Source organism: Baudoinia panamericana (genome assembly GCF_000338955.1).
Source record: "Baudoinia panamericana UAMH 10762 unplaced genomic scaffold BAUCOscaffold_9, whole genome shotgun sequence".
Classification (NCBI taxonomy): domain Eukaryota; kingdom Fungi; phylum Ascomycota; class Dothideomycetes; order Mycosphaerellales; family Teratosphaeriaceae; genus Baudoinia; species Baudoinia panamericana.
In genome coordinates this window covers 1,191,152-1,209,673 of record NW_006911265.1, presented here as the reverse complement: position 1 = coordinate 1,209,673, position 18,522 = coordinate 1,191,152, and the positions used below count along the sequence as shown (strand labels likewise).

General features: G+C 54.0%; 10 protein-coding genes across 10 annotated transcripts; 6 read left to right on the top strand and 4 right to left on the bottom strand.

Annotated features, from left to right (window-relative positions):
* Positions 1–201: 201 nt before the first annotated feature.
* Positions 202–1,799, top strand: BAUCODRAFT_73965 (uncharacterized protein; the record flags this gene model as incomplete). The annotated part of the gene is made up of 5 exons (XM_007680024.1): positions 202–361; positions 428–492; positions 542–750; positions 797–1,491; positions 1,552–1,799. 5 exons carry the CDS (start codon positions 202–204, stop codon positions 1,797–1,799), a joined length of 1,377 nt encoding a protein of 458 aa, XP_007678214.1.
* Positions 1,800–3,586: 1,787 nt separating this feature from the next.
* BAUCODRAFT_73572 (uncharacterized protein) lies at positions 3,587–6,451 on the top strand (the record flags this gene model as incomplete). Its single annotated transcript, XM_007679998.1, has 1 exon — positions 3,587–6,451. One exon carries the CDS (start codon positions 3,587–3,589, stop codon positions 6,449–6,451), a length of 2,865 nt encoding a protein of 954 aa, XP_007678188.1.
* Positions 6,452–6,862: 411 nt separating this feature from the next.
* Positions 6,863–7,861, top strand: BAUCODRAFT_149967 (uncharacterized protein; the record flags this gene model as incomplete). The annotated part of the gene is made up of 1 exon (XM_007680350.1): positions 6,863–7,861. The coding sequence occupies one exon, from the start codon at positions 6,863–6,865 to the stop codon at positions 7,859–7,861; it is 999 nt and encodes a 332-aa protein (XP_007678540.1).
* Positions 7,862–7,967: 106 nt separating this feature from the next.
* Positions 7,968–8,498, bottom strand: BAUCODRAFT_73260 (uncharacterized protein; the record flags this gene model as incomplete). The annotated part of the gene is made up of 4 exons (XM_007679971.1): positions 7,968–8,098; positions 8,167–8,278; positions 8,338–8,410; positions 8,464–8,498. The coding sequence occupies 4 exons, from the start codon at positions 8,496–8,498 to the stop codon at positions 7,968–7,970; spliced, it is 351 nt and encodes a 116-aa protein (XP_007678161.1).
* Positions 8,499–8,755: 257 nt separating this feature from the next.
* BAUCODRAFT_565702 (uncharacterized protein) lies at positions 8,756–10,330 on the top strand. Its single transcript, XM_007680349.1, has one exon. The coding sequence runs from the start codon at positions 9,133–9,135 to the stop codon at positions 10,075–10,077; it is 945 nt and encodes a 314-aa protein (XP_007678539.1). The 5' UTR covers positions 8,756–9,132; the 3' UTR covers positions 10,078–10,330.
* On the top strand, positions 10,304–12,011 carry BAUCODRAFT_565746 (uncharacterized protein). The gene is made up of 3 exons (XM_007680348.1): positions 10,304–10,450; positions 10,505–10,975; positions 11,047–12,011. Exons 2-3 carry the CDS (start codon positions 10,583–10,585, stop codon positions 11,782–11,784), a joined length of 1,131 nt encoding a protein of 376 aa, XP_007678538.1. The 5' UTR covers positions 10,304–10,450; positions 10,505–10,582; the 3' UTR covers positions 11,785–12,011.
* Positions 12,012–12,150: 139 nt separating this feature from the next.
* BAUCODRAFT_565716 (uncharacterized protein) lies at positions 12,151–13,366 on the bottom strand. Its single transcript, XM_007680347.1, has 2 exons — positions 13,106–13,366; positions 12,151–13,056 (listed from the first exon to the last, which is right to left on the bottom strand). Exon 2 carries the CDS (start codon positions 13,049–13,051, stop codon positions 12,239–12,241), a length of 813 nt encoding a protein of 270 aa, XP_007678537.1. The 5' UTR covers positions 13,052–13,056; positions 13,106–13,366; the 3' UTR covers positions 12,151–12,238.
* A 722-nt stretch (positions 13,367–14,088) lies between these two features.
* On the top strand, positions 14,089–14,948 carry BAUCODRAFT_36156 (uncharacterized protein). Its single transcript, XM_007679918.1, has one exon. It carries the CDS (start codon positions 14,328–14,330, stop codon positions 14,799–14,801), a length of 474 nt encoding a protein of 157 aa, XP_007678108.1. The 5' UTR covers positions 14,089–14,327; the 3' UTR covers positions 14,802–14,948.
* Positions 14,949–16,576: 1,628 nt separating this feature from the next.
* Positions 16,577–16,997, bottom strand: BAUCODRAFT_36154 (uncharacterized protein). The gene has a single exon (XM_007679917.1). The coding sequence runs from the start codon at positions 16,946–16,948 to the stop codon at positions 16,673–16,675; it is 276 nt and encodes a 91-aa protein (XP_007678107.1). The 5' UTR covers positions 16,949–16,997; the 3' UTR covers positions 16,577–16,672.
* Positions 16,998–17,093: 96 nt separating this feature from the next.
* On the bottom strand, positions 17,094–17,997 carry BAUCODRAFT_565346 (uncharacterized protein). Its single transcript, XM_007680346.1, has one exon. The coding sequence runs from the start codon at positions 17,578–17,580 to the stop codon at positions 17,128–17,130; it is 453 nt and encodes a 150-aa protein (XP_007678536.1). The 5' UTR covers positions 17,581–17,997; the 3' UTR covers positions 17,094–17,127.
* Between the last annotated feature and the right edge of the window lie 525 nt (positions 17,998–18,522).

Below are 18,522 nucleotides of genomic sequence, written 5' to 3'. Positions count from 1 at the left end.
CGGTAACGCCAAGATTTCAGTGGAGTGGCGGCCCGCTGTGGAGGTTAGGCATGGGCGTACCCTCTCAGGGCTTCGGCTCAGCGCTGCCGGAATCCAGCACCGAAACGTCTCGCCTTTTGATGAAAGATTCAGCGGTCGAACTCCATATCAGTCCTCCACATCACAGCAGCGATGCGGATATGATGGTGCTGCGAGTGAAGGATGCAGTCACTACCGCAGGTCTACAATGACCACCACAAGGCCATTCTCTATGGTTCGGCGGCGGCTGTCCGCATACTCGCCGCTGTCGCATTTCCCGGCCTGCCAGATACCTTGTCTCTGCGAGCCGAGCTAGCAACACCCGTCAACAGCTTCAAGCGACGTATGTTGCGACCCTCATTGCCTTGTAGCATTGGCTAAGCGAAAGTCAGCAGCTGAGATGGCGTAGTGCAAGAAGGCCTCTTCCTCTACCAACGAGGGCTCGATCCCTACAATGGCGGCATCTTTCACCAGGTGAGAAGTGCTAGGGTGATATCTCTCTCGTCTGTCTAAACCCTTGCAGGCTCCGCTCTTGCTTCCATTGTTCTCATTGCTGCCTTCACCGGCATTCGCCTCTGGCACGCTGTTAAGCGTCCTGTTATATACCGGCCTTGACCTCCTGGTGGCCGAGTGTCTTTACTATATTGCGCAGTCAGGTGCCGCGTACATATCCCGGCGTTACAGATCACCACGACACGACCGTACATGGACCCCCGCTTCCGTCGCAGCAATGTACGTACGCTCCAGCGAGCCAATGTACACTGCTAACGCCGAACAGTTACCTATTCAATCCCTATACGCTGCTCACGTGTCTCGCCCGGCCCACGAGCGTCTTCGCTACCTTCTTCACCCTGCTCAGCGTTAGTCATGCCTGCCAAGCGCGAACGGCGACTGCGGCTTTCGCGCTGGCCATAGCCAGCTACATCAGCTTACATCCCGCCCTGCTGCTTCCGCCAGTCGGACTACTTTGCTACGACAGGCTCTGTCTGCTACAGCATCAAGGACGTGATGCTACGTCCAACGGCGCTGCCATCGAAAAGCCAACATCGACGAAGATTGCTCACGACCAACGCTTACAAGCTCGACCCCTCGAACTCACCCTCCGGTTCTCGGGCATCTACCTCGCTACCTTCCTTCTACTCCTCACGCTCTCCCGTCTCCTCTTACCAAGCTGGTCCTTCATGCCCTCCGTCTACCTCACTCCTCTCACCCTACCCGACCTCACTCCCAACTCCGGCCTATGGTGGTACTTCTTCACGGAAATGTTCGATGCCTTTCGCTCTTTCTTCCTGGGCGTCTTCTGGCTGCACATGCTCTCCTACAGCGTCCCTTTCTGCCTGCGTTTGAACAGACAACCGCTGGCGGCAGTGGTGTTGATCATGGGCGTGCTGGCCATCTTCGAACCGTACGCCAACGCCGGCGACGCAGGGGTATGGCTGAGCTGTCTTTGCCTCCTGAGTCATTTGTTTGAACGTACGTATATACTCAATGCTACATACAAGAAAACCCGCTCAATTGCTAACGCGTTGGTAGTCTCATCCTCACATCGCTACACCTTCCCAGCGCTCGCGACACTGCTGTACGCCACTCTGCTTGGACCGGCGTTCCACCATTTGTGGATATATGCCGGCTCCGGCAATGCCAACTTCTTCTACGCCATCACGTTGGTTTGGAGTCTGGCGTTGCTGGTATTGCTTGCGGACACGCTATACGCAGCATTGAGGGATGAATATGAAGCGGAGGTACCCGAGGCGAAGGGGAGGGAGATTAGGCAAGTTTGAAGTGTCAAACTGGTATGATGGAAGTTCTCGAAGCAGCCCAAAAGCAGGCGTCCGGGGCGAATGGTGTTAGGCATTGCATATCTTGCTGATTGTAGCCATATGGTCGCCAAAAGCAGAAATTTCGAGCTTACCAAAAGTACGCTTTAAAGCACTTGCTGCAATGTTGACCACGGAGTCACTAGAGTATAAGATTCATCGCTCAGGAAATGGCGCTGTGTCAACTTGCTTATGACTCTAGCTCAAAGTTCGTACCGTTGAACTGAACATCCTATTGTTGACATGCTTTGGCTTTCAGAACGCTAATTTACCATGCTGCTGTCTGGCCGCCGCCGGATATATGCCGCCTACCTCGCCTAGTATACTACAGCCTGGCCTTCGCTTGAATTCGGTTACCTAGCCTCGGCATATGGTGTTCTCTTACTTACTGAGCTCAGATATCCCACTGTCATTCGACCAGTTTCTGCTCGCTACCTCAGGTGCCCAGCTGATCCTCTCCCAACAGCAATTGGAGACGGCTGGGCCTACTGTTCGAGACATAACAACGTCGGCAAGGAGAATGCTGCACTCCATGGCTTCGAACATAGCAACGTACAAGCGGCTGACTATGCCTTGCGAGCGCTGCAGCTCATCTTTGCCCTCATCGTTATAAGAACAGACGGCAATGGTACACGGAAATAATACTCGATCGACGCACCGTCAAGCCTAACCCACGTAGCTAGCCATTAACGTCATCCGCGACCACACAGTCTACGAACATCACGACTTTGGCGATTCTTACGCTTACTATGGCGTCTCCAAGGCGTGGGGCTTCCCAATCATCTGTGCCAGGTGGACAATTGTAGGCATCGTCTTCCTCTTCAGTGCTCGACTCCGCTTGGCAAATCATGCATGAAAGGGCTACATTCGTATCGCAGTCCAACCATCGCTTTCGTCTCCTGACTTGCCTGTTTTATTGCTGTGGCGGACAATAGAAGGAGCATTGCATGTCCCGGCAGAAGAGTTTCATTGTAAGTCACTCAAGGCGGCGACTGTCTGCCGGGCTTTGGAATGGTTGCTGTTTGGGATTAGCACCAGCCTAACGACCAGGCTCTTCTTCGACCACACGCGCTGGCCAAGAACTCCTGCGACTGATTCTACTGTCACCATAAGATCCGCTGCATAGAGTGTAGGCATAGGCTGTTGGGGACCATCACAACCAGGCGACACGCCAAGAAGATTCCAGCATCACGCTACCGAGCCAGAAAGCAAGCTTCTTGCAAAGTTTGATGCCCAGGAATCGTGTCTTGAGCGTTTAGGCGCAACAGCTTCGACCAAGCAAGTGCGCCTGGTCATGTCCGGGTTGTGGTCCCATGGTCAGCCCTGCGTTAGCATGACCGACCTGCAGTGGCCTTCGATTGAAACGCGCAACATCATCGTAGTACTATCTAGACACAAGCCCTCTCCGTTTACAGGCGGAGCCACTTGAGAGCTACCTTTTTCGTTTCTCCACACAGCCACGCAGCTATCGCGCGTCTAGGCGAGCATATACGCATAGGTATACAAACATCACCATGCCGGCGTTGTCCGGCTCAATAGCATGCGTTGATTCATCAGCATGCGCACCCGTCGCTGATGGCGTATTAGACGCTGTACATGCGGGATGGGAGAAGATACAACGTCACGGCGATTGACCGGACGTTCAAAAGTGGACCATGGGTCACGTGAGCGCGCGGCGCACACGCATTGAGAGCCTCGCCATCTTCCGCAATCTCCACTACCGACCATCTCACCAAGCCGGGACATCCCCAATGCCAGTGCCGGAGGATTTGTCTGCAACATCGACCTCGGAACACCCAGTGCGCATTTCTCTACCGCTTTCATACCAACAAGAATTGTTCAGTGAATTGCGGGCAGAAGATGCGTTGCTCATCCAAGCGCGTGGACTGGGCCTCCTCCGCCTTGTCACTAACCTCCTGCACTCTTATGATGCGGCCGGCAACAACCTGATTCTGCTAGTCGGCGCCGATGATCGCGAGAATGGCTGGATTGGCGAAGCTCTAGCGGAGCAGGCCGCCACGAGCGGCAGCCCCAAATGCCGTGGTCTCAAGCTCGTGAACACCGACCTTATGAGCGTCGGTACGAGAGAGAAACTGTACAGCAATGGCGGCATCTTCAGTATAACAAGTCGTATCTTGATCGTTGACTTCTTGTCGGGGTTACTGGACGCGGCGAAAGTCACCGGTATGGTCGTCTTGCACGCTGAGCGTGTGGCGGCGACGAGCCAGGAGGCTTTCATTGTCCGGATGTTCAGACAGAAGAACAAGAACGGCTTTCTCAAGGCGTTCTCAGACCAGCCTGAGCCGTTCACCGCATCCTATCAGCCCTTGACGGGCATTCTGAGGAATCTGTTTCTTCGTACCCCACTTCTCTACCCGCGATTCCATGTAACCGTCGCTAAGTCACTAGAAGGAAAGCGAAAAGCAGAGGTCATTGAGCTGGAGGTGCCGATGACTGATGCAATGCGCGATATCCAGAACGCGGTTTTAGAATGTGTTGAGGTGTCGATCATGGAGCTCAAGAAGGGCAACACCGGCCTGGAGATGGATGATTGGAACCTCGATAGCGCACTTCACCGCTCGTTTGACACCATCGTGCGACGACAGCTAGATCCGGTATGGCATCGCACCAGCTTCCGCACGAAGCAGATTGTCAGAGATCTTAGCTTACTGCGGACAATCTTACATTCACTGCTGACATTTGACGCTGTGAGCTTCAACAAGTACCTTGACACTGTGTTGGCAGCATCCTCGCCGCCTCCTGGCTCGACAAGGCAGTCGCAGTCGCCGTGGCTCTTTCTGGACGCCGCCCATACCTTATTCGATACTGCGAAACGGCGCGTGTACACTGGCAGAATCGCAGAAGGGACAGCAACTACGGAGCATGATGGTCTCAATCCTGTACTGGAGGAGCTGCCGAAGTGGAACCTGCTAGCTGAGATCTTGGAAGAGATCGAGCGCGATGTCTACTTCAATCCGCAACCACACGATGAGAGTAACGGCAGCATCTTGATCATGTGTGGCGATCAAGGGACATGCCGTCAGCTACGCGAGTTTGTACAGACAATGTTCGTTGGTGACCTCCATTCTCTCAACGGCAGTGCCGAGAAAGAGGACGCCTACGAAGACAGAAAGCCGAGCGGCAATTACCTCATGCGCCGCAGACTTCGCAACTATCTACAATGGAAGCGGGACTTTGCCCGCGTGAGCAGCAATCTCTTCACCGAGAACCAGAAGGCAATCAACGGCACCTCAACCCATCCAAGCGGTCAAGCCAATCGTGGCGGCCGCGGACCGCCGAATAAGCGGCGCCGAGTCCGAGGTGGCGGTAATGTTCCTTCAGCGCCGCAGCGCACAGCAAGCGGCAGTGTCCATGTTGCAGGCGACAGGGATGCACATATACAGGCACTTATGCACGAATTGGCTCCGAACGAGACCGAAGATAACGTCGATGCTGTAAAGGTCGATTTCGGCGCTGATCCATTGGACGATATGGACGACTACTACGAACTTTACGAGATGAGAGACCTTGTATTGATACATCCGTACGATGGCGACGTGGACGATCACTTACTGGAGGAGGTCAAGCCTCGATATGTAATCATGTATGAACCCGATGCTGCATTCATCCGCCGCGTCGAAGTCTACCGCAGCAGCCATGGCAATAGGCAGGTACGATGCTACTTCATGTATTATGGCAGCAGTGTGGAGGAGCAGCGTTATCTGAGTGCCGTTCGGCGAGAGAAAGACTCATTCACGAAGCTGATCCGTGAGCGAGGCAACATGGCTTTGACGTTCACGCACGATACCGCAAATCTCGACCCGCAAGAATCCTTCCTCCGAACCGTCAACACTCGTATCGCAGGGGGAGGTCGCCTGGCCGCCACCGCAGAGCCGCCACGGGTTGTAGTAGACGTCCGTGAATTCCGCTCCTCACTGCCTTCCCTGCTACATGGCCGCCAAATGGTTGTCGTGCCTTGCCAACTGACCGTCGGCGACTATATTCTTACCCCGGAGATCGCAGTCGAGCGCAAGAGCGTCCGAGATCTCATTTCCTCCTTCTCCGACGGCCGCTTATACAACCAGGCAGAGACGATGCTGCAGCACTACAAGTCGCCTATGCTGCTCATCGAGTTCGATGCACAAAAGGCCTTCACGCTAGAACCCTTCGCAGACCTAAGCTCCGCCATCGGCACCTCTTCACTCGTCGGCTCGGACCTCCAATCCAAGCTCGTCCTCCTATGTCTTGCCTTCCCACGCCTCCGTATCATCTGGTCCTCTTCACCATACCAGACAGCGGAGATCTTCGAAGAGCTCAAAAAGAACCAAGAAGAACCGGACCCTATTAAGGCGGTGCAGATCGGTCTCGAAAGTGGTGATGACCCGGAAGGCCGCACTTTCAATCAGACACCGCAGGATATGCTGCGAACTGTTCCTGGTACGGGTGGGAAAGCGCTTGGTAGGCTGGTGCTGGAGTACGAGAATTTGCAGGCGGTGGCGAATGCGGAGATGGATGAGTTGAGTGCATTGATCGGACGGGAGAATGCGAGACAGATTATTGGGTTCTTTGGAAGGTCTGTGTGGGATGAGGGAGAGGAGGCGGCAGGTGATGGGTGAGAGCGTGATGGGCTGTCCGAGATTCATTCAAGGCATACTTCCAGTCTCAGTTTTCCACAACAGGCTTGCATGTTTTACCTCATATCGACGACCCGGCAAGATGCGCCAAACACTTCAGTGTAGGGTTTCAGCAACGTCACTGCAACCGGTTTCTTGCTGCGTTTCGGCATTTCACTGCTGTCTGCATGAGACTGCTGATGACCAGCAACGTACCTGTCTCACCAACATCACTCTTCGAGCCTAGTTCGACGTCATCATCTACACGAGGAGTGTCAAATCAGGACTTTCTAGCCCCAAGAGCTCCAAACATGGCAGACCGTCTCCCAACACCGTCGTCACTGTCACCCACACGCCATACCACACCTCTGTGCCAAACGGCCATGGACGGTCCGGCCTTCCGAGCAAGCCACGATGCTGCAGCAAAGCGCGTTAAAGAGCTCAACAGGGTTAAGCAGAACGAGCGGGAAGCGGTTAAAGGCGTCCTTGACAATTTCGTTTAAGAGCTCCAAGGGACACATTGTGTCGAGCGACGACCGCTTCGCCCTGTTGTGGCAGAAGCGAGCAGAGAAGTTGGAATTGAGGCGCAGTATCGGCAAGGAGACCCAAGCGACAGAGTTCCCAGATTTGTACAATGAGGAGAAGGAGAAGGGTTGGGTGAGGGAGAGATATCGGCTATATCTTCTAGGAGATGGTGCAGACTATGGCGGTCGGTTCGGTCAGGACGATGAGGAGCCGGAGTACTTCGGGCGTGGCGTCAGAGCAGAATCCAATCAAGAAAACGATGGTGTACAAGGACACGTCGCGGGTCGGGGGCGTGGTCATGGTGGTGGACAGTCCAGGCGCACGGCGATCGGGGATTACCTCTTCGACTCCCAGAAGGAGCAACGCGCCGCACATGGCCTGCGTTGCCTGACTTCGAGGGATTATGAAGCAAGCAGCAACGATGAGAGCCAGGACGAAGGAAGTGGTAAGGAGGACCAAGGCGGCAAACAAGAGGCGAGCGCTCAACGTACCTTTCTTCCTACCGCGGTTGCTTGCACTAGAAGCTTCGCTGTCTTCCACACTGGGTCCGAAGGGCTCATCAAGGCTGGGATGCAGGATACTGTCAGCAAGTCTGAAATCGTCGTGGATGAGGCACAAATTGCGGCAGTAACTGCTACTACGCCATCGAGCAGAGCCGGCGTCGCCTTCAGGGTGACGCGGAGTTGGCAGTTCATCAATGGCCAGATGGTCGAGTGGCCGCCAGTGGAGAAGCGGACCAGCACCAGCTTGGATGAGTGTATCGCTAATGGCAAGCGCAAAGCCGAGGGAGAGGCGGCAACGGTGGCGGCGGCGAAAAAGGCAAGGTCTTGTAGGTCTTCTTCTGGTAAGCTGTACGCCATCATGGCAGCCGTCACCGACTTAGATTGAGTGCTTGCGAAGAGATGGACCTTCCTCTAGCTCGAAGTGTCGTTTGTTTCGTTTGAGAAGAGCTCATACTCATACATACGAGCAGATAGCTAAGAAAGAAACCGAACTATCTGAGCGTGCTCTGCATTTGCTGTCTCGTCGCTTCCGCCTCGGCGGCGGCGAGCTTCCTGCGATCGAGTTCCTGCTGAATGCCCAGTTGCCGCTGCTTTGCCGCTTCTTGCTCCCAAACTGTCCAGACTACGAACATCAGCTGATCGAACAGTTACAATCTCAAGTGTGCTTGAGGCAGATTGTAGAGCACTTACCAGGCTTGTCACTCTTCGAGTACTCCTTGAGCTTCGTAACGAAGTTGTCAAAGTCCTCTTGCTTCTCCTTTCGCCGTTCTAATGAACGCTTCTGAAGCTCAGGGTTATATCGCTGCGGGACATCTTAGCACGGGGGTTTGGTGGCGAAAGTCCGACACCTGCATGACATACGGAGAAGAGCTCCTCTTCGCTTGGGGTAACGTAGTAGATCAATGCTGGTCCGCCCACGCAGAACACGACGCCACTGCAATGCCATCAGCGTCTATACCATGGAGATAGCTCGAACGGCAAACGGACGTTACGGCCATCTTGATCCATGTCACCGTGCGCATGGTGACGGAGTCGACGCTGTACTTCTCGCGAAGCTATCCAGTTCAGAAAGGTTGTCTGCTCGGATGAACAGATTCGTGACGGAATTGAAGTTGATTTGATTGAGCACGTCGAGGTCGCGTGCCACTCAGAGGTCGTCAACGTTGCGGAGCGGAGGAGAGCGAAGCGTCGCGGCGCCACGTTCTTCCGGGACCGGGCTGCCCCTCGCGCCACATGGCGGCGGCAAGCCCTGCAGTAGCCGCCGTGTCTTTCAACTTGTCGCAGATCGCAGCGTATGAGTCGTGGGCGGATCAATCATTTCGAGACTGAAGCAAGTACCCGCACCATATTAAAGTATACTCCCTCTTCGCAACCATCACCACGGCGTCCCAATCCACAGCCACCGACGCTCCTACATCCTCAACACCCCCACGGCGTCCAGCAGCATTCGCACGAGCAACAACCGCCGAGGAGAAGCTCGAAGTACTCGACCACGTCAAAACCGCTCGCGATACCCTTTGGGACCCCAGGTTCACCCGCCGCGAGCCACCCGAAATCCGCCTCAACCCCACCCACGTCGGTACACTAAGCGTGGGCGACCGGAGCGACAGCAACATCAGCGTGCGCAGCCTTGGCGGCGGCAGCAAAGTCGAGCCCATGGACAAACGGCACCCATCGAGCTTTCAGCAGCTCGAAAAGTTGGGCGAGGGAACGTATGCAACCGTCTTCAAAGGCCGTAATGGCCAAACCGGCGCCTTCGTAGCGCTCAAAGAGATTCACCTTGACAGCGAAGAAGGCACACCCAGCACAGCCATCCGCGAAATCTCACTGATGAAAGAACTCAAGCACGAGAACATTGTGAGCTTGTACGATGTTATTCACACCGAGAATAAGCTCATGTTGGTGTTCGAGTACATGGATAAGGATTTGAAGAAGTACATGGACAGCTATCACAACCCGAATGGTGGACCGAGAGGAGCACTGGATGCGCCGACAATCAAATCCTTCATGTGGCAGCTCATGAAGGGCGTGGCGTTCTGTCACGACAACCGCGTACTACATCGCGACCTTAAGCCCCAAAACTTGCTTATCAACAACCAAGGGCAGCTCAAGCTGGCAGATTTCGGGTTGGCGCGTGCATTCGGCATCCCAGTCAATACATTCTCGAACGAAGTAGTTACGCTTTGGTACCGCGCACCAGATGTCCTACTCGGTTCGCGCACCTACAATACTTCCATCGACATCTGGTCCGCCGGCTGCATAATGGCGGAGATGTTTACGGGTCGGCCACTCTTCCCTGGCACGACCAACGAAGACCAACTCCTCAAGATCTTCAGACTGATGGGTACGCCATCCGAGCGCTCATGGCCAGGCATCAGCCAGTTCCCAGAGTACAAGACTACCTGGCCCGTGTACGCGACCCAGGAGCTGCGAAATTTACTCCCTAGTGTGGACGCAGCCGGTCTGGGACTATTAGGTCAAATGCTGCAGATGCGCCCGGAGATGAGGTGTTCCGCTCAACAGGCTCTGCAGCACCCATGGTTTGCGGAGTTTCAGCAGCGAGAGGCGGCGAGGGCGGGGCAACAAGCTGCGTTCCGGTAGGACCGAGATTTGGCTGAGTTGAGTTCTGCGTTTGAAGGGGAAGATATAGCGAGTGATAAAAGTCCGGTAGTGGGTAACGGCTCTGCTGGCGTCACGGAATTTGCGCAATCTGCTTGACGCGACAGGATGATTATGGCATGCGCGGAGTTGGTGGGTGATTGTGCTATTACGGGCCCATGGCTTGGCATGGTACCTGCATGCGTTACTATTGCATTTGCCCGACCGTAACAGCGACTTGCTTGCATGGTCTGCCATACTATACGCCAACTAGCACTTGATAGCATGAAAAATGCCAAGAAGAGACCCTGGAAGTGCCGTACTCATTGGTCCATCTGTGCAAGGTTGCATGTGTCTTCATGCAAGACCTCATACGGTTAGTGTACCTTTGCGAACCTTCTCGGATTCGCACTCATGGTGCACTTTATAGTGAGCTCGAGGCTATCGTTTTGATGCTACCATCGTCTTTCCTGCATTTCAGCATATCCAGAACTCTTCTGCAGGCAAAATGCCACCTACCACCCGAATCCCGTCCTTGGACATCCCACACTCAAGCCACACCGTCCAAGTGTCCATCATAGACACCACCACTCGCGTCTCCGGGATCCCAGCTGCGGCATTCACAAATCCTTCAATCCCCGGCTACGATGTAGTCAAAGATGGAATCTCGTACAGCTTCCTGATCAAGCACAAAGGCTCCGCCGGGCAGAGCAAGCACGACACTCTCCTGTTCGACCTCGGCACGCGAAAAGACATCTGGAACAGCCCGAAGACCGTTATCGACCAAGCCGCCGCTTTCGGCTTCCAAATGACCGTCGAGAAGAACGTCTTCGACATTTTGCAGGATTGCGGCAGTGATCCGGCGGAAGTCGGAGCCATCATCTGGTCTCACTATCACGTCGTACGTTTGTACATTGGACCAACGTACTCGTTTTGCTTTTGCCGCTAACCAGAGCGTTTGCTCGCTTCCAGGATCACACTGGAGACCCTTCGACCTTTCCCGCGTCCACTGATCTAATTGTTGGACCGGGCTTTAAGAAGCGCCTCGTGCCCGCCTGGCCGACGAGAGAAGACAGCCAGGTTGATGAGAAGGCATGGGCGGGTCGGGAACTTCGAGAAATCGATTTCGATGCGGAGGGGAAGGGTCTGATGGTAGGCAAGTACAAAGCCATGGACTTTTACGGCGACGGAAGTCTCTACCTCATCGACTCGCCCGGTCATGCTATCGGGCACATGTGTGCGCTCGCACGAACCTCTGCTGAGCCTCCGGAGTTCATCCTCATGGGCGGCGACGTGGCCCATCACGGGTGCGAGTTCAGACCGACGGAATATCTTCCCCTACCGGACAATATCGTGCCGAATCCGATGACGCCGCCATTCGCCCGCACTGCTGGAGCGCATGCTGTATGTCCTGGAGCAATCTTTGCGGCCGTGCATCCGAAGAAAAGTACAACCGAGCCGTTCGTACAAGCAACCGGATTTATTCATGACGACGCTGCAGAGGCGTGTAAGAGCGTGGAGAAGCTGCTGCCGTTCGATGCGCAAGAGAACATCTTCTCCGTCATCGCTCATGACAAGAGTCTTTTGGATGTGGTAGACTTTTATCCCAGGCCTGCTAACGAATGGAAGGCGAAGGGATGGAAGGAAGAAAGCCGGTGGCGGTTCCTCAGGGACTTCGATACCGGCAGTGAGGAGCATAGACCGCAATAGATAGTGCGGCCCTTTCTGTAGCGGCGTTTGATAGTCAGTTCGAGCACCATGTGGCCATGCTAAGAATTGCCCATATCCCGACTCCTTGCAGATGGGAATGGCACCATGATTCATGGCTTTCCTTGCTGGGCTGGCCGGTATTGCCTTCCTCAGTCCGTAGTCGACCTTGGGTTTTTCCTCTCCATCTTCGGCGGTCAGATAGACGGTTGAGCCATCAAAGTTTATGTCATCGATGCCTGTTCGGAGTACAGAAGCTCGACGAACGCAGCATGAGAGCATTCGGCTTTCCACTATTGGCGCCTATTTTGTACAGATCGCTAGGATACGGTTGGACGAACAGCATCCTGGCTATAGCGGCGCTTATGATCAACGTGCCTATGCCACTTCTGCTCTGACGGTATGGTGGGAGGTTAAGAGCAAGAGCGAGCTTGAGATACTAAGTTCCGTTCACTGGCTAAGCTTCGATGCCTCTCTGCGCCGCGATATGTGCGAGCATTTGAGCAGCTGCTTGACGTGCGTCGTCGGGGGCGTTTCTGCTGTCTCGGATTAGCCACAGTGGGTATTGTGCAACCATGATACCTATGTCGTTAATCCTGAACTCGTAGACTATACTGTCCTCTTTCAAAGCACCGACAAGAATAGGCACCGTTTCCAATAGGAAACTGCAGCTCTCATGAATTCTAGCTAGGTGCGTCAGAGTATCACCCAGGTCTGCGGCGACTACGGCTTCCAGTATTCGAATGCGACACATGTGGTAGATCACCCAGTCGCGTATCACCCATGCGTTGGTATGCACCCGGACGGCTCCTTTAGCGGAGAAGAAAGGCCAAGGTAGGATTCCGTGCGGTTGCAGCTGAACTCTGTCCGGTCTCGGCACGGTAGGTTCTTCGCTTAGCCAGGCTTCTGTCTCTTCTAGTAAGGTAAAGGCTCTCCTTTCCCTGTCGTCATGGTCGGACACCGCGCCTTCAAGGGATGCGTGACTGCTGCGCTCGTCTGGCAAGTATAGGACATCGCAAGCTTCATTTACGAAATCTCCAACACGAACATTGAACGGGTGTGCACCCAACATTGTAAGGTGTCTCATGTCCCTACTCAAAGACGGCAGTCTGCAGAGCAGCTGGCGGCCCAAAATTCTCGGAGCAGCGACACGACCTAAGGCGAGACTGTTGGAGTGTTGCGTTCGGCTCGCATCATCGCGTATTTGAAGTAGTTGCACAATTGCCGAGGTATGGACACCTAAGACTGTTGCTCGCCTGATGTAGAGCATCTGTGCTTAGCCTCATTAGAGCTGTCGACTAGTGACTTGCGGTCAGCGACTTACCTCGTATGCATCAATAGCAAGGATGGCGGCAAGGACATCATCATCTGCGATAGAGGTGGAGTCGGCGCTGTTGATGTGACTCTGGATACGGCGAATCGTCTCGTGGTAAGCGAAGAATGACCTGGATGAAGGTCCACCATGGCGCTCCTGCACCGCAAGGTCCGCGTAAGCGATGGCCAAGATAGCGGATCTCGTTGGGCTTGTCGCGGGAGCCACCTCATACACATTGCGGATTGCGTCCTGCCGTCCGAGGCATGTTATACCCAGCGTCCAGCGAGAGGAGAAGCGGGTCAGCACTCGGTCTTCGGAACACCATTGAGGCGCAATGGTGAAGGCATAATCAGGTTCTGAGCTTGGTGGCGCACTCTGTCGTATCTCGTGAGGTGAGAGCACAAGTGCATCACAATGCAGTCCAAATGGTGACCCAGCGCTGCGAGGTTTGCGAGCATTACGTCGACTCAACTCGGCGGAGAAGTTATTCTGGTTGATGAAGGACCACGTGGCCACGGGCCATTCGCACTTTAGACCATGAGAAGCGCAACGGCCGCAAACGGGTCGCGTCTGGTCACATTTCCTCTGCGACACGTGACATCGTTGACACCTTTGCCTTGGTGGCATGAGGGGATCCTCAAGGCGGGTGGGGAGATGTCGATAGGCTTGAAGGCAGGAGCTGCATGGCGTATGCAGGAAACGGGTGGCTGTAGGTTATTGTGTTTTGACGTTCCTCTACCACCTGCGAAGGGTAATGGATCCTGCCGATGATGCTACCGTCCGTAACCGCAGACAATGGTTGGGCCGTTGATTGATGGTGGTATGTTATCATGCCCTTGGAGTTCTTCCAGTAGCGTGGCGCTAGCCACTGTTGGTGAAGCTTCAAGCCACGAACTAACCGTAAGTGGTGCTGCATGAAGCAGACGCCGATCGTTCACGCCCGTCGGACATCGCGTACGAGGAAAAGCCAGAATCTGTCTCTTCAGGTTACCAAGCATCCTCCCATATTGTTCCGAGCAGCTGCTTTAAGCCGGTTGCTAAGACGGGAAGCTGCTAGCCATGTCGCAAAGGCTCATATATGTACATCGTAGAGCGGCCGCCGTAGGATAAGCACAACCACGCAGATACCCGTTGGATGCTGTTTGACATCTCACGATATCTTCTAACTCTCACAGCACAAGCGTACCAACTCCTCGAATACCATACCCATTGACTGCAACATCTTATCATAATGGATAGCACTCGCATCTCACAACTACTCGCCATACCCGGCGCCTTCTTCCTTGGCAGCTATAATGCAACCTTCTCTCAGAATGTCATGCCCCATTTGTACAGCCTCTCTCCATCTGAGGTGACGCCTATCTTCGAGAAGATCTACCACCGAGGCGCAGCCACCATTCTTCCCATTGCAAGCATAGCGATTGCAGCAAACGGCTACCTCTCATACGAAAGCGACACCACCAAGCGAAGACTCTACGGCACCGCTGCTGTACTGATGGTGGCAACTTTACCGCTCACGCAGATAGTGATGGGACCTGGAATCAATAGGCTGATCGAGATTAGCAAGGATGCTTCACTACGCAGCAAGACTGGGACCGAGGCAGAGGTTGTGAAGCTGCTGAAGTCTTGGGTCACATTCAACTCTTTGAGGGCGTCCTTGCATCTTACCGCTGGTATGCTCAGCTTGTATGCTGCACTGTCGTAACGGAGACAGCGCAGGAAGGTCGATCAGATCTATATTCAAACCAAAGCATAGCCTTGCAGCACTGGCAGTGGGGTGGCGTGGGTGGTACGTTTGGTGTCAGCCATGAATGTCGGATTGTATATTGTAATGGAAACAACCGTCTTCTCTCACCAACCACAGTTGAGCTGCACTTTCTCCCACAAATGCACGCAGAAGCTGTAGATCAAATGCTCCCCACGGTATGCTATTCTGTGTCGAGTGCTTGGAAACATCAGCAGAGTCGAGCCCGCAAAGAGCGAGCGCTTGGTATACGAACGCTGAATACAACACAGCTTCGACAGTATGCTTTCGGTCCACGCACCTTTCCTATCGCATCAATGCGTGTTGAGGTGATCACCCGGACCATGATCATGCATGCGCAATGCCTGTTTGGGGTAAAAGTATGATTTAAAACTTGATAGGAGTGAAGGTCAGCTACGTTCTGGAGGTCCGCTCCATGTAGCGCCCTGCTTACTGCTTGTCAAGCTGGTTTTACTCCACGAGCATTTAGCGCCGTTCTTGTAGTCGCAATCTCATACTTCGCCGAGGGATTACGAAGATGGCCATGGAATCAGGTGTCTCGTCATGTTTGGCGGGAAGACTTGCCCAGATGATACGGTTTACGGCAATGCTCTGACAATCGGCGACCGTGACTTCTTGCCGCGCAGGGCACGCGCCTACAGCTGAGGATTCAACTTCTGCAAGTGCTCAAGAAGGGCATCGTCCAGAAGACTGTATCTTGTCAGAGTCCGCATGCAATCAGTGCGTATGCCTGCAATGGCGCGCTGTGGTGGCTGTATTCACTAGAAGTGCGATGGATACTCTTCGATAGACTTCATTCTTTTGTTGGAGGCGTTCTGGGTCTCTTGCGCCCGCTCCTGCGCGTAGTTCGTGCCTGTGAGGCCCTCTTGACCGGCTCTGTGTCTCTTTCTACGGCTTTGGGAGCGCGCTCACCCTTCTTCCTCTCCTTTTTGCTCGGCACTATGGTGCTACTGAGTGGTTGATAGCGTGCAATAGTTGTGTTGTCGTATGTGCACAAGTGATTTGCGCAGAACGTTATGCTTTCAAAGTGCGGCTCACTTTGTAAGTGCGCTTGTTTAAGCGCACCGGCCCTCCAGCAGCGAGTTTCCACACATTCACAAGCATCACATGTAGATATGACTCAATCAAGCAGCTCCACGACCCACCTTTTCCGGAATGGTAGCCACGTCGTCTGTGTTGCGCATGAGACGGAATGATAGGAAACGTGGAAATGACAAGAAAAGCCGGCTCCCACGGATACGTCCGAAGACGCAACTCTAGGCTTAGCAATATACATCCCACAGGTCGAATAGCCATAACAGCGGCTAGGTAAGATTGATTGATGTCTCTTAGGGCGCCAGCTCAGTGCAAGCCGCCTCTCCATCCGCTGTTCCGCTCCAGCCGTTCACTGTGGAAGAGAGAATCTGTACAAAATTGAAGGTTCCTGGAGACGTCTGTGGCTTGACTTCTCTGAATGTCAAACCTTCAGTACACACTGCCCGGGTTATACCGTGCGTCGCCGAGCACTCGTGCCTTACCTAGCCGACTTACTAGATTACTGGGTTAAGACACCGGTCTTCAACCGTGAAGTGGGCACACAGAGACTGGACGTCCCCCAGTTCTACTGTGCCGCACGCTGTAGGGAATCAAATATGGTATGCTGAAAAACTGGTCAGGGAGCGTTGAGCGAGCGCTTCAGCTTCGCAGGACGTGTCCGTGCTGTGCTAGTATATTCAATCGTATAATTCATTGCACCAAATTGCTAGCGCGTCTAATGGAAACCTGGCGTATCAGCATCGAGGTCCGCTGTGCTGCAGATCGCAAACAGTGCGTCATGACATCGAAGAAGGACTACGTAAGCGCATGACGAGCGTTCTTCGCACTTTATCCCGATATTTACTGCCAAACGCTACAGCAAGCTCCCAATGCGGCGGACATGAGACCAAGCAGATGAGGGGCTGATGCCTGTCTTTTGGTTGCGTTTGCACGGAGCAGGACCAATCCAGTGCACAAACACTGTGGTTTGCATCGACCACTCCAGTTGACAGCACATCACCGACAAAGTGAACTGTTCTTGGTGGTCTCCAAGAGCGACAGCCGCCGCACATGTGGTGTATATTCCAGCAAACAACCAGCACGGCAAAGAGGTGAAGTCGGACGAACGGAGTGTGTTCAAGCTTGTCCGCTTCCGGTGAGCTTCCGTCTACTTTTAAATGCCCGGCTTGGCCAAAGCGCTCCTCCAAGCGAGCTCCACGTTGGCTATTCGCATACACCTGGGCATGCACTCTTAGCAGTCTGGGGCTTCAGGCCGATGAGTGCGTAATAATACAAACACAGTCTCGATATTAACGATGTCTTGACGGCTTGTGCTGAATTCCCTAAGCGTTCGAGGTCTCTCACGCTTATACAGCAACGTTACGATCAAAGGTAGGGATTGTAGCACGAACTTTCTTCCGCAAGGACATCTCGACAATCTTTCTCCCCTTGCCGTGGTACATTTCCATTGATGATACAGCCTTCGTACAACGACAATGCCATCAGCTGCGCACATAGCAGCGTACAATATGCCAAAGGTAGCTACTTCACGAGCTGCGAAGACAGTGTGAAGCACGCCTATAAGCAAGGCTAGAGCGAAGGACCCTAAGGCCTCCCATCTATACACCGACGATAATCCTGCATCGGCCATCCATGGCAGTGAATTCGAAAACAAAGCTGCCGCTCTCCGCACCCCCGAGCTCATCAAGCAGCGCTCTCTGCTCTACTAATTTCAGGCCGTCAATATGATGTACCACCGAGCGAGACATCATCCGTCAATGAAGCAGGCTGCAGAGGGAGCGGCGAGTACGGCTGGTATGCGAGCCGCGACGGATGTCTTTCGCTACTGGCTCCACGTTACGTACCCTGCAGAGCGAGAAGCGTTGAGAGCGAACGGATTCAAGCCCCTGCCCAGCAAAAAATGGATGGAACGCTACTTGCCAAACATCTATGAAAGTGAGGATATTAGTGCTGAAGCGAAGGCTTTCACAAAGGCGTACGGGGCATTACCGAAAGGGAGGCGACTTGATAACATTCTCGTCGACAACAGGAAGCCTACGGAGCCTGACTGGGAGAGGCTACGCTATGACATCCTCGATGGTCTAGTTCCGGCAGGGTAGGAAAGGGAAGGTAGCTGACACGCAAGCCAGCTGTGGCGTGAGGACGGTCGCCCTACACCGGAGCATCTACAGCTTGTCGCTTGGGCGTGGAGTCCGGTTAAGGAGTTACTGCTGCCATAAGCAAGGCAGTTGTGGCTGATGATGGTAGATGTTGGTCCGAAACATTCGCCAAAGCCGCGTCGCAGGCTACCGTCGCTAACACCACTACTTGACATTCTGCGATACCAAACCACGACAAGCAGAGACCAATCTACATAGTATTGCACAGAAGCTGGCGGCACCGATCTGATCGTCAATGCTCCAAGCTCTGTTCGTCACGAAGCGAGCATCTTTGCCGGGAATGGAAGCCTTGTTTTTGCCTTGCATAAAACCGAGCTGATACAGCTCCAATGACTGCGACGACGAGCAAAGTCGTAACATGGGTGTGCGTGGCGTGCGATTCCACGTCTCAATGCCCTTCTCTACAACTCCCACTTCCTTCGAGAAGCTACGTGAAAAACGTACGATGGCCTTATGGAGAATCACTG